Raw genomic sequence first — 13,990 nt, 5'->3', positions numbered from 1 at the left:
AAAGATCAACACAAAGTCGGCTGCTTATTGTTACTGAGGACTTTGTCACACTCCCATGCTCAAATTCAAGGTTTAGTTCCATTTAACCTGGTGATAGTTGATATTAGATAACTTAAGCCATAGTTCAAACTAAAAGGTATCATTATTAAAACTATGTCATAGAAACTTGAGTTCAAATCTATGAATTTGTTGTAATTTTTATTAAATTTACATGAGAAACCCATAGATTTAGTTTGAACTTTTAAACCTATGTTACAGCAGCATTAAATTTTCTTTTAACAGCTCGTCGATTTCATGTTTTGTCATTAATTTTGGGGGTTTCATTTGTTGCATTTAGTGGGCGTGGTAAATGGGGTGTTGCAAACCATACCTATAAAAAAGTTGGTGAGCTCTCCCGTTTGATACACACAAAAACCAAAAACAACACTCTCTTCTCTCAATTCTTACTCTCGGGTTTTCCCTCTTAATTATAAGCTTTTGAGCTTAAGTTTCAGTAGATAGATTTTTAAATGTTTGATTGAAGTGTTCTTCAATATGGTGCAATGCTGAAAGGACTATAATTGTCTTATCTTAAAATGAACTACGTTGTACTCGGTGCACTACTGATATGAGACATATATTTTTTTCAAAGCAAACAACGAACTCTACGATTCGGTTAAATTTACGATTATCATTGGATTGAGAATTGTTACGATACAATTCTCGTTGTAAGTTTACAATTTGATTTACTTGTCATAAATTGTGTTTCTAATTGTTATACTATTATTTGTTCTAACGTGACTTTTATTACTTTTGATTTTTAAATCGAACTATTATATTTCAAAAAGTTGTCATATGTTGATACATAATTTACTCAGGGGTTAAATTTAAAAAAAAAAAATTATGTCCACAACTCGCTATCGTGAATGGCGTCCACAAGGCCGAGTCATGAATGCTATCCATGACTCGACCTTTATTTTCAAAAAAAATTAATTCCACAAACGGTAAATTTTTTAAAAAGAAATATTATATATCGACCACGACACAAATTTGTTAATATACTAGAAAAATATTATTAATTTGTTAATATATTAGAAAAATATTATTTTTATAATTTTTCTTTTTTTTTATATTAAAAAAATAATTACCCCTATTATTCACCTATCGCGTGGCTTTGCCGCTATCGTGCGCCTATAAAGTTAAACTTTTGATCACATCACTCCTCCCCACCTCGCCGCTGCCGCCTCTTTAAGTTTCACCTTCTTCTCTTCACGGGGAATTGTCTGTGTAAACGAATGGAGGTATTCGTACTTACTTACATACACTCGGTTAAACAGAATCAATGTGTGTTTGTATCTCTGCGCCGAATTGGGAAGGAATGGAAGTGGCTAAACTTTGTTTGGGTTTGAGCATTATTATCAGTCTCTTTTAAATAATTCGTTTGGAAACTGAGAACTCAAGACTGAATTTTTTGGGGGTGACATCTAATTTTGGGTGTAGAGATGCATTAATCGGTGATCCATTTCTGATTTTTGTTTGGTTTTGTGCTTCGTTTGTGGTTGTGACTGATGGAAATTGGATGGCGCTAGAACTCGGTACAGATAATTTCCATGTGTAGTATGATTTTGATTTTGGCAGTTCTTGTTGTAATTGAGCTTGCTTTAGTCGTTTGTTCGGAAACATGAGAATGAGTATGCCAAATTAATGCGATTTTCACTAGTGGCTTTTGATAATAGCACAGAGAGATGAGTATATTGACTTCAATATTGTGAAAAGAAACTGGGGCTTGTAGAGTGAGGCATATTCTTTTACACCCACTCACCAGAAAGAATGGGCGCTATGGTTGGCCAGTGATTGTCTAGCTCTTGCGGGCAGATTGATACATCCTGCTGGTTACCCTGATCTTGGTGGGTGGTTTGATGGTTTGGTGCTCCAGCAAGCTGCTTAAAAGGAGCAAGCCTCAAATTATGTTTTTGGACTAATCTGTGCTGGAGCTGTAGATTTCGTGAAATGTAACAGAAACAAAAATAAGTGTGTGGTGGGAGTAGGACAGGAAATGGATGTTTGTGTTCAGTAAGAAACTATTTTAGTTTTTCCATAGGGATTAATGGATAGTCATTCAAGGAGTCATTGAGTTGCTTTTTAAGTTCAATTGTGACTAGATCCAAGAATTCTTTATATTTAATCTAGCATAGTTTATTTTACCCTCTATTTAAAAGTTTGATGTTGTGATATGGTTCCCTATTCATGTTATAGCAGTTCATGAGATGGACCTTTGCATTAAATCTTATCTGCACATTGTTTTTATCTTTCCCAACAGCGGTACTTTAGCGGAAATGGTATCAGTAAGAACAAAGAGATGGTGGAGCAATTGAAGAGTTATGGAGTGATGAAGTCACAGAAAGTGGCAGAAGTAATGGAAACCATTGACAGGGGTTTGTTTGTACCTGAGGGCACGCCCCCATATGTTGATAGTCCTATGCAGATTGGCTACAATGCTACTATCTCTGCACCTCATATGCATGCTACATGCCTTGAGTTGTTGGAGAACTACTTGAAACCTGGCATGCATGCTCTGGATGTTGGTTCCGGTAATATATATTGCTCCATGGGTGTTACAATAAGATCAACAAGTTCTGCAAAATAGTACGAGTACCACAATTATGTTGTTGAATTGGTGTGTCATTTATGTGATATACTAATTTTGTGGAAAGTTAGTCTGGTGAGAGACATCACAATATAGTGCACATGTTCATGTGAGAGATGGTATTTCTTATGCTGTGCCATTTGTGAATTCATGGAAATGATTAGCTTTAGTAATAGAATTTGGCAAGTAAACCACAAAAATAGAGAAAATAAAAGAAAAAGGAATTTGGCTAAAGAACTCAAGATACTGTTTTGGGTTTATGTTTGCTGTGGTAAAATTGCATTGGAAACAATTTTAGCTTCTGTCCTTGTATAAACTTCAGTTTTCAGATCTTGTAAATTCTTCATGTAGGGACGGGCTACTTGACTGCTTGCTTTGCTGTTATGGTTGGACCACAAGGCCGGGCCATTGGTGTGGAACATATTCCTGAGTTGGCTGAATCTTCACTTAAAAATATTGAAAAGAGCGCAGCTGCCCCACTATTGAAAGAAGGATCCCTCTCGATCCATATTGGTGGTATGTCTTGGATTATCATGTTGCTCTTCTATTTCGATTGTCGTTCAACAATCATTTGATGCAGTTTCTGTATGGGGTTGAGAATAGGAGAGATTCCATTTTATTTGCTGATGTGGTTTGCACGGTTGTTAGGAGAACAAGTAGCATTGGGTTGATTGATATACCACTTTAGGTAGTCTCATCAAAATCCTCTGGATTAATAATTGGTGAAAGTACTCAGAGCAAAATATGCCATCAGTTGATATAATACTGGAATTAATATTTGGTAACTCAGATGCATATGATGTTGCGTGTATGTTTACGTATTTTAAGGATCGTAACTGGAAAGTTTGTTATTTGCATTCTTATAGATGGCAGACAAGGGTGGCCAGAGTTTGCACCTTATGACGCCATTCACGTTGGAGCTGCTGCCCCAGAAATTCCTCCAGCACTTATTGAACAATTGAAACCTGGTGGCCGATTAGTGATACCCGTTGGGAACATCTTCCAGGACCTGAAAGTTGTGGACAAGAATGAAGATGGCACACTAATTGTCCGGAGCGAGATTTCTGTTCGATATATTCCGCTAACAAGTCGAGAAGCTCAGCTGCGGGGATACTAGGAGTAGGTATTCACTTTGTGCAGACCATTGTGGATTTGAATCAAATAAAAGTTTACTCTTTGCACTACTTTTGATTTGTACATAAACTGCTAAACTTTCTGCAGCGGGACAGGGTATACATATGGATAATATTTCCAATGTTCTCTTGCTTCCAACAAGAAATGATAAAAGATTACTTGGGGATGAATCTTGTACATTATGATTGGCTTTCTACATGTACTTTGTTTCTGAATTCCAAACTCCACTTCCAACAAGCCCTTGATCGTCATTACTAAAGAATCTGTAGCTTTTGGTGTAGGGATAATTACAATGCCCTTTTAAAGGTTTGGAGTAATTATTTGATGTAATTATTCATAGATGCTTTGTGATTCAAAAATATGCTCTCCGTAAAAGTTTAATGTAATTTTTCATAAATTCTTTGTGATTTGAAAGATTATATATGACACACTTAATGTTTGTTCTCATTCAATATATAAATTCATAAATTAGTAAAATTCATGGCATTTGTTGACATCAAAAAAATTAAATAAAAAATTATATCTACATTTGATTGATTAATTACAAGCTTTTATAGTTCAAATAAATATTTAGAATAAATTATTTACATCTTCACTAACTAATACATACAAAATGATACATCTTTGCACAATTTGGACAAAAATAAATAATTTAATTTGTAATAAATTAATTAGATATAAATACTGATTTTCACTCAATTTTTTCATTTATGTCAGCAAATTCTAGGTGTTTTAAATCGATGATTTGTTTGTTGGATGAAAACAAAAGTCAAAGACATAATATTTTTTCTAATCACAGAGAATTTATGTATAATTACAATAAAGTTCACAAGATGGAAGGGTAATTATTCATTTGGTTTATGTTAGCAAAGTGAAATCATCAAAATGTAGGTGCAGAAAAGATTCATACAAACAGAGCTGAAGAATGCCCAAGATAAAAACAAGATGCAGATTCAACTTTAGAATGAAACAGCAGTAATAACAGACGCCCAAACCCAAAGGCAATCCAACGAAGCTGCTAATATCACCAACTTAAGCAAGAAAACTATACGAATGAAGGTAAAATCAAATTCCTTTGAACACAAACAAAATTTCTTAGCTAGTTGAAGCAGAGAATTGACAAATCTCTCCACAAATAAGCATCAAATACATAGTAAAAAAACGTGTAGGACATGATCAAATCAAAAACTGCGCCTTGGTCTGTCTTGGGCAACATTTACTCTGATTGCTCTCCCATCCAAACTCTGCAACAGATCATTATAGACAATTACAATGTGACATTTAGATATCCAACTCTTCAGGGCATAAAACATTTACTGCAAAACTCAATGGTAACGAGCAAATTAATTCTGATCTTTTCATCCAGAATAAAAGTTGTACTTTCTTATAGCTTCCGTATCTAAAAGAAAGAGAAAGATACCTGTCCATCAAGATTAGCAATGGCATCATTCATTTCAGACTCAGTTGACATCACTACAAAGCCAAAACCACGTGATCTTCCAGTCTCCCTATCAGAGACTACACGAGCACTCACGACTTTACCATGCTCACTGAAAACCTGCTCAAGACGATCATCATCCACACTCCACGGCAAGTTACCAACATATATTCTGTAAGTAGGTTCAAACACTCGAGGGGCGCGTTCAGGTCTTGATCCTCTTGGAGCAGCTCTATTAACAGTTAAGAGTCTGCCACCCACATCCTGTTTAAAAAGGAAAAAGAAGAAAGATCACAAACATGTCCTAAAAGATTGATCAATATCATGGAAGTTTAGGAATAACACAATCGTGTGAGATTGCTTCTGAAAATATCATATCCCAATACATATCTTTGACTGATATAATAGATTCAGTCTAAAACAGAGTCTTTTTCACTTAGCATGGATGAACGAGTAGCTATAATGCTGGGCTCTTAGTTCTGAACTGTTGAAATCAAAAGTTAGATAGGCCAATTTAATCTGAACTTGGTTAGCATATTAACCACCTAGAACCCCAGTAAGACTGTTCACTAAACCAATTTATGGGATTGAGGAGTACAAAGGTCATAATTCTTCCACATATACATGATGCATTATACACGAGACGAGCAAGGAAGCGTGAAAGCATCTGCAAGACTTTAGTACTAGACGTTTTCTTTCACAGAGTGTTCTATAAGGAAGGCGATAAATGGGTTGGCCATCGCCTGATGTGTTGTTCTTTTGCTTTTCCAGTTTCCAAAGATTTAAGGGTTTAAAACTCAATACCACAAGGGCCTATATACCAATCTCACATATGAACATCAGAACATACAGGTGCTCCTAGCTATTTATCCAATCATTACTCAGATTGCCATCCATTTCTTTAATCAAGCAACTTTCTCAAGTATTACGCAATCATGTACATTTGATAGATTAATGTAAGAAGGCAAGTAACCAATACTTCCAAAACAATATATTATCCAGACACCAAAAAAGAAACAACACAACTTTATACAACATAAGAACAACTTTATACAACAACAAAATAACAATGAAACTTACAAAACGATGGAACATTTCAACAGCCTTATCAGCTTCTTCCACAGTACTCATTGTCACAAACCCGAACCCCCGACTCTGATCAGTGTCCCTATTGTAGATAACCTGCAAAGCCACAACACACCGATAAATCCAAACTCCTAAAATTAGCCAAACACTCAAAACCAAACAGTCAAATCTTTTTTACTCAAAACCATATAAAATCCAATCTTTTAGCACAAAAACCATCAGTTTACCTCAGCAATTTCTACAACACCAGCCTCCTTGAAAAGCCCAGCCAATTGCTCACTATCCACATCATACGGCAAATTCCCCACATACACTTTTGCTTCCTCAGGTGGCTCCACATACCCATCACTGTCTCCAGCGTCCCCCACCGCCTCCACAACCCCATCACTCTCCCCTCCTTCAACTTCATTATCGGACGCATCCCATGTGAAATTTCCCTGAAATTCTTGCTCTCCCTCTTCTTGCTCCGCAAAAACAACCGGGTTGTTCTCTTGTTGCTGAGCGGCTACCACAGACACTCTCAAAACGGATTCTTTCTTCTTCAAAGAGAATAAAGCGGGGAATGAACGTGAAGAAGAATAGGAGCAACAGAGTTGGAATTTGACGGGCTTAAACGGGATTGGAAGATAACGGTGCGAATACGAAGCTTTTGAAGTAGCAAAGAGTGACGGGGTTGAAGTCAGGCAACCATTTGTCGCCATTAACATAGGTTTCAATACAGTTTTAGCAGCAAGAGACATTCTTTTTCAGTTTTTCTGAGAAGGGTATACGAATATATAGGTACAGATTCAAGAAAATGGAAGAAGAAATGGGTTTGAGGAATGAGGATAAGGGGGGCAAGGAGAGGAGACGGAGAAGAGGCAAACTCTACAAAGCGGCGGATAGAGCAAAGATGAAACGAATTTATGTGGGAAGTTTTATTTGGGTTTCCGATATTTTTATCTACATCAGAAGGCCCATTATAGTTGTTTTTTAAAAACAAAAAAAAGGGGGTATAGCATAATATTAAGACGGGAAAAAGATTAATTTGGTCCAATAAGTTTTTTCGCGTTCAATTTTAGTCTATTATGTTTACGCATATTCCAAATAAGTACATTAACTTGCATAATCGCTTAAATTAGGTCCAGAGACGAGTTTTTGGACAATTTTAGGATATTTTTACCTCTGTGCATATTTAAAATAGTTGTTTTAGTCCATTTACACTAAAATCTTATTTTTCATCCATGCTCGCCAAAATGGTATAAAAGCCTAGGTTTATTGAAAAAATATATGATTATATTATATATTTTGATATTATTAATCCACTAATGGAGAAGACTTTTGAGAGAAAATGGAACCGAACGAAAATTCGAGTTACTCTCAAAACAGGGAATATTTCCAGATTTTGAAAATATAGAGAAGAGAATTTCTTATGAAAATTCTTGACAAATGTTACTATGGACCTAAGAGGATCAATCCAAGACTTCCCAAGCCGAAAGAGGAAAAAAAATGGCTGAGAAATTTTGAAGTCCGACAAGTGCTACCAGGGAATGCAGTGAGGTGTCTACACTCAATTGAAATCTATGGTAGAATCCCAACCAAGAGAAGCGGAACGGGTAAATTTTTACATAATTTCAATTTTAAAAATTATGACTGATTGGAAGAAACTCGAGTCGAATACATAAAAAATCTCTCAAGATCTGAGGGAGATCCAAAAGATGGTTAAAGACTATGGACATAGGTTAATCCATATACCTATGAAAATAGAATTTTTGAACCAAAAGGTGGACAAGGTCCTTAAGATCCTTCCTGATCTACACAAGAATCATACAGATCTGTACAGATCTAAAGAGAAATCAAAGGAAGAGCCCTGAGACATCTAGATCCAAATAGGAGCGAATCAGGGACGTCCTTGGAACAATACCTCGTCTACACCAGAAGGGGAAGGCCACGGAGATTCCAAAGCCAAAGTCTAGAGAAGATTTGATTATAACATCTATTAGATCTATAAAATAATGGAGGTAACGAGAGTAGATCTATCAGATCTACAAGAATTGGTGGAATCCTTTTCCCAACTCGGGATCATGGATTTAGTCAATATCCAAACAAATGAGATCATTCCAACACTACCACCCCCGGAGGGAAGTACAGGTTCTAATGATCCTCCCCAGGATCAACCAATGAGAGAAAGTGCGGATTTCCACACTAATGGCACTCCAACATTTGTGGGAACCAGGCTAAAGGAAAATCCAGGGAGAAATCCAAAGAGAGTGCCGGAGAATACACCTTGGGCGAGGACCATGCTCCGGCTCTTACATCCATATGGCGCTATACTGAATTTGGATATTATCGATTTTAAAAATATCAAGAAATTGATAGATGAATGGGTTGCAGCAATCAAGATAGCAGCAACTACTCTAAAGCTCGACAAGGAAAACTTCATAAAGCTTGTGGAGTTGAGCTTGGAGGGATCTGTGAAGATTAGATGGGATAATACCCCAAAAGATACCAAAGCCAGCATCCTTGCCGGACACTCGAGAGGGGCGATAGTGGACCGACTAGGAAGGCTTATCAAGATGCACTTCATCGGAGATGGATACTTCGAAGGAAGCAGAGCAGAAAAGGCTAGAGAATATGCACAGGCTCTCTTCAGCCTTGAACTTGGGAGTATTTGCGCAGTAGATGAATACATCTATTGGTTTCACAAGTATTTCTTCCAGGGTGGAATAGCAACGGAAATAGCAACTCCAATGTTCTTCGCAAAGATATACAGTCCATGGAGGGAAATGTTGATCTAGTCATACAAAATACCTGAAAGACAGCTAGATTCAGTGGCGCGAAAAATGTCTTTCCTTAAAGACAAACTGAAGGATTGTTGTTATCAAGCATCCATCTATAAGAATATGAAAAGACTGAGAGGTAAAATCAAACGAACCCCTCTCTGTTGTGATAACAATGATTTTCTGACTATTATAGGAGAATCAAGCGAGCCGAGGAAAAGGAGGAAGCAAAATAGTGACTCCTACCCCAGGAGTTCCAGAAGAACCTTTTCTCGACGGAGATCATGGTAGTCCAAGTCCAAAGCGAGAACATACAAATCTGGACAAAGAACATGACCAACAAGGGTTTCATCCCAAGGATCTAGACGAACAGATGCAAGATCCACCGAAAGAACCTCTACAAGAAGAACTTTCAGACGGGCCCATACCCAAACTAATAAAAGTTTCAAAGACTGTCATTGTTGGACTTGCGGAGCAAAAGGACATATATCTCCCGACTGCCCGCAGAAACGTGGTGAATTGAGAAAATTTGAAGCCACGGATGATATCCTAGATGCACTTTATCATAGCGATTTGGTACCCATCTATCAATTCGAAGATCTTCCTTCATACGAAAGTGTCTGTAAGGAGGAAATAGAGATTGATTCAGATGGATCTTCAGCCGAGTCAGAATAATTACATCAAGGAAATAGGCTTCAAACTTCCGAAAGTCTATCAAGATTCTTTTCTAGGATAAACAAAACCATGGAAAGAATCATGCGATAAGATTCCAACCTCAGCCCATACGATGGATTTAGGATTGGAGGCATTGGGAAAGTCCTGAACCAGATAGGACTGAACCAAAGGAAGTATCATATAATCTAGAAAGTAAGTTGAGGTGAGTTTGCTATACCTATGAAACTTACTGTTAATGTGATGGAAATGCAATTAATTCCTAAAGAAGAAATTCTCGAAGAATTAATTAAACTTAGAGAATAAGTAGCTGTTACTATGAAATGGATCCACAAAGGAACTATTGAAGTAGTAATAAAAGCAACTTTTAAGGAAGAAATTGATTCAAAAATACATTTATCGATAATGGATAGAAGAATCAATAACTTAAGAGATGGCTGTCTTGGAACAATGATAGGTAATTTGTATGTAGGAAAATTCATGTTTGACATTCATCCTAGGATTGCATACAACCTAGTAGACCAAGATTTCAGTAGAGTCTTAACCCTTCATCAAGATTTTAAGAGAAAAGATCTAGTGAAATAAGGTAACATATCATATCCTATAACTTATAGAATAGCTTATGGCCTTTCCAATACTCATCATTCAGATTTATTCCTTAGGAAAGAGTATATTGAGATTCCTAGAATTTTCAAGGAATTTGCCAAGGTAATGACACCAGATCCTATTAGAATACCTAGAATAGGTGGTGTCGATATTATCATAAAACATCACCCAGTTTTAAATAGAACACTTAGTTCTAAAACTAAGTTTAGTAGTCGGATGTCCTTTTCACAAGATAGGATTATAGGCTACAGAGGTAAGGAGAAAGAGTTATAAAAGCTTTAACTCCTCAAGAGATTAGGGTAGATAACGTAAATTTTAGATGCCCTGAAGGATGGAAAGAAATGCAAGTTATATTTGACATCACTAAGAAAGAAAACTTTTTCCCTTGTGATGACTTATATCATTTGCAACAACCTATTGTTGGAAAATATGAAGGCATACTAGAAATAGCAGGCCATGAAATTTTAGTCACAGGTGTTGCAGGACGAGAAAACGGGAGTATGACTTTGGGGTTAAGTTTCCTCGAAGATCATAAACCATGGGGAAAAAGGTAATGGAATGGAATTCAGTTTTGATGGTGTTACCATAAGGATTGAATGACGAGTCCATTTCCCATATACATATCTATTGGTATGTTGTATGATCAATATAAGACAGAATATTTCGCAGCTGTCTTATATTGATTCAGGATCAGGAATTTGCACGGCAAAACCCGGAGTTTTTCCTAAAGAAGCAAGGGAAACCTTACCCGTTATTGTAGGAAGGGATTTTTCACAAAAAGTCCTAATACTCAATAAGGAAATACGAGAAGCCAAGATCATGATCGTAGGAGCATTCGGATCGCCCTGGTTTAGGGTAAAAACACCTCCTATTACTTTCATGATACAGGTGCCGATATCTTGCTAGGTAACAATTTCATCCAAACATTTGCAAGATACATGCAGGATAATCAGAGAAATCTGTTAATCTTTACTACTAACTGTGGTAGTGAGATACAGGTGTTGCAAAGAGAAAAGGCATTTAACAGAATAATGCCAATAAATTTTCGCAGCAAACGTGGTGATTTTGATGTCAGATTAACTCATCCAAAAATGCAGGATAAGAGAAAATTTGGTAAGGTCTTTTTCTCTTTCAGGCAGTAGGGACTCATAGACAGCGATAGCTTATATAAGGAATCCGAGGAGGAAATCCTGAACCTTAAAGAAACACTACAGGAAATGAAATCGCTAGACATCAGCGAAGAAAACAGATTTTCTCTTGAGAATGTCAAGAGACTCATCCAGAGGAACTTTAGTGAAAATCCTCTGGCATGGTGGGATAGGAACAAGATCGAAGTTACTCTAAAGCTCAAGGAAGAATGCAAGTATGAGTACGTTCAATACAAACCTATTCAAATGAACATGAAAGACAACAAAGATATGCAGATAATTATCAAAGAGCACATCAGTCTTGGACTCATCGAGCCTGGAGCCTCTACCTACAGTAGCCCTGGATTTCTGGTAAGAAACCATGGTGAGATTAAGAGAGGTAAAATCAGGTTGGTTATTAACTATCAAGGTATTAATAAGATATTATAATTTGATGGTTATTACATTCCTAGTAGAGAACACTTAATTGATTGCATTAAAGGGGCAAAAGTGTTTTCTAAATTCGATTGCAAATCTAATTTTTATCAGATTAAGATGGAGAATGAATCAAAGAAATTTACTACATTCTCCACACCACAGGGACAATATATCTAGAATGTGCTACAAATGGGTTTAGCTAATGCACCCCAGATATTTCAAAGAAAAATAGATAATCTTTTCAAAGATTATTTTGAGTTCATGTTTGTCTATATTGACGACATACTAATTGCATCCAAAAATATGAGAGAACATATTAAACATCTTAAAATATTTTCCGATGCATGCCATAGAGAAGGTTTAGTACTTTTTGAAAAGAAAGCTACTATTGCTGTCAATAAAAATTGAATTTATAGGAATTCTTATTGACGAAACAGGGATTAAGTTACAGGAGCATATTGTGGAAAAAATCCGCAATTTTCCAGACGTGCTCAAAGACAAGAAGCATCTGCAGAGCTTCTTGGGAGGTGTTAATTTTATAGGTATCTTCATTAAGGATCTTACAAGATACAGAAAGGATTTCCGACCACTCTTGAAAGAAATGGAGAGTTCAAAGTGGAAATGGGAAGAAATCTACACAAAAAGGATTCGTGAGCTGAAACAGGTTTGCAGTAACCTGCCAAAGCTTGCTATACCACAGGACGAGGATGAATTGGTAGTCTATACGGACGCCAATGATTACAGATGGGCAGCAGTGCTCATAAAAAAGACAACTACATGGGAAGAACCTTGAAGATATACAGAAGGGTTGTTCTTAGAACAACAAGCCAAAGTTTGGCACATCAACGAGAATAAATTCTTTGCAGTTTGGAAGGCTTTTAAAAAATGGTCTTTATTTTTAATTGCTAAAGAATTTACTTTGAAAGTTGATAATACTAATGTCAAATCTTTATTAAAGAATAAATTAGAATCAAAAATAGAGAAAGCTCGTATTATCAGATGGCAAACTGAATGTCAATATTATTGCTATAATATTATCATTATAAAATCTCATGAAAATGTTCCTGCAGATTTCCTAACAAGAGATGGAGGTATCTGAGGCAAACTCCATCATGTTGAGACTCAGCTACCTCCGAAAAAACCTCGAAGAGCTTGACAAAAAGTTCGGATAGCTAGCGGTTAATGCCCAAGTTGTCGGATAAATTCAAAGAGCCTATCTAGACACTGTCTAGGTCGCAATAAGGAGTTCCTTATTAGCATCCACCTCGCTATGGAACGACTTACGAGAATCAATTCAGAAGGCGTCACCTTTGGGGATGACTCACGAGTTGAGGGAGCATAACCCAAAACATGCCTTTAGAGTACAGGGCTCTAGACCTGTAGCATCGGATTCAAGTACTGATTGCACAAGGCCATCACCAGACTCTGTTGAAACAACAACAAATGAGTCACAGGAAGTACAAACTCCTGATGATTCAAGTCCACCCAGCACCTCTGGGGTTAAAGAGGGAGAGATTAGCATTAGGCCGATGACAGGCACCTCTAAGGTTAATACTAACGAGTTAATATCTTCTTCTGCTTAGCAGGACTACCAGCGTATGTGGGAAAAATTAATTTCCTACAAAGGAGTGGACCCAAGCAAGACCATTTTTGAAACGTCCGAAAAATATAACAGAGTCTGGATGTTAGAAGAGTCTAAACCAGAAGAGGTCCGAGAACGGTACAGTAATACCCTGAGGGACTACTCGTGCGCGCGGAGCAGCCTTACCTCGTGTATTCCGTTCCTGCCTTCCCACTAGGAAGTCAGTCACTCTCCGCTGACAAGTACCTGCCAACGTTCGGTCCCCTTCGGGTCCCTCTCTCGTTTTAGCTACTAGATCTCACACGCCTACGTATACACCTGCGCACCCTTCGCTACGCTCATTCACTTCGTGAATTCGCTACGCTCAGTAGGCTATACCGGAGATTTTGGAGCTCTTGCTTCAGTTTATACTATGTCACCGAGTTTTTCGAAAATCTCAAAACTTTTGGAGTGGATTAGTGAGGCGGTCTTTGATTCATGGCAAAACAACCCCCACTTAAAGAGAAGCGACATTCTGGAGAT

The 13,990-nt window shown here is 37.1% G+C and overlaps 2 protein-coding genes across 3 annotated transcripts; one reads left to right on the top strand and one right to left on the bottom strand.

Annotated features, from left to right (window-relative positions):
• The first annotated feature begins 1,139 nt into the window (after window positions 1–1,139).
• Window positions 1,140–3,930, top strand: LOC105157310 (protein-L-isoaspartate O-methyltransferase 1). Of its 2 annotated transcripts, none has more exons than XM_011073700.3 (4): window positions 1,140–1,280; window positions 2,300–2,570; window positions 2,978–3,142; window positions 3,493–3,930. In XM_011073700.3, the coding sequence occupies exons 1-4, from the start codon at window positions 1,275–1,277 to the stop codon at window positions 3,741–3,743; spliced, it is 693 nt and encodes a 230-aa protein (XP_011072002.1). In that variant the 5' UTR covers window positions 1,140–1,274; the 3' UTR covers window positions 3,744–3,930. The 2 variants fall into 2 exon arrangements, with proteins under 2 accessions (XP_011072002.1, XP_011072003.1); XM_011073701.3 differs by lacking the exon at window positions 1,140–1,280 and adding an exon at window positions 1,296–1,574.
• An 884-nt stretch (window positions 3,931–4,814) lies between these two features.
• Window positions 4,815–7,198, bottom strand: LOC105157309 (28 kDa ribonucleoprotein, chloroplastic). Its single transcript, XM_011073699.3, has 4 exons — window positions 6,512–7,198; window positions 6,279–6,380; window positions 5,181–5,462; window positions 4,815–5,004 (listed from the first exon to the last, which is right to left on the bottom strand). Exons 1-4 carry the CDS (start codon window positions 7,022–7,024, stop codon window positions 4,942–4,944), a joined length of 960 nt encoding a protein of 319 aa, XP_011072001.1. The 5' UTR covers window positions 7,025–7,198; the 3' UTR covers window positions 4,815–4,941.
• Window positions 7,199–13,990: the final 6,792 nt, after the last annotated feature.

The sequence above is a fragment of the Sesamum indicum genome, linkage group LG3 (assembly GCF_026168435.1).
Source record: "Sesamum indicum cultivar Baizhima isolate 11 linkage group LG3, ASM2616843v1, whole genome shotgun sequence".
Taxonomy (NCBI): domain Eukaryota; kingdom Viridiplantae; phylum Streptophyta; class Magnoliopsida; order Lamiales; family Pedaliaceae; genus Sesamum; species Sesamum indicum.
This window is presented reverse-complemented; position numbering and strand designations above follow the sequence as displayed.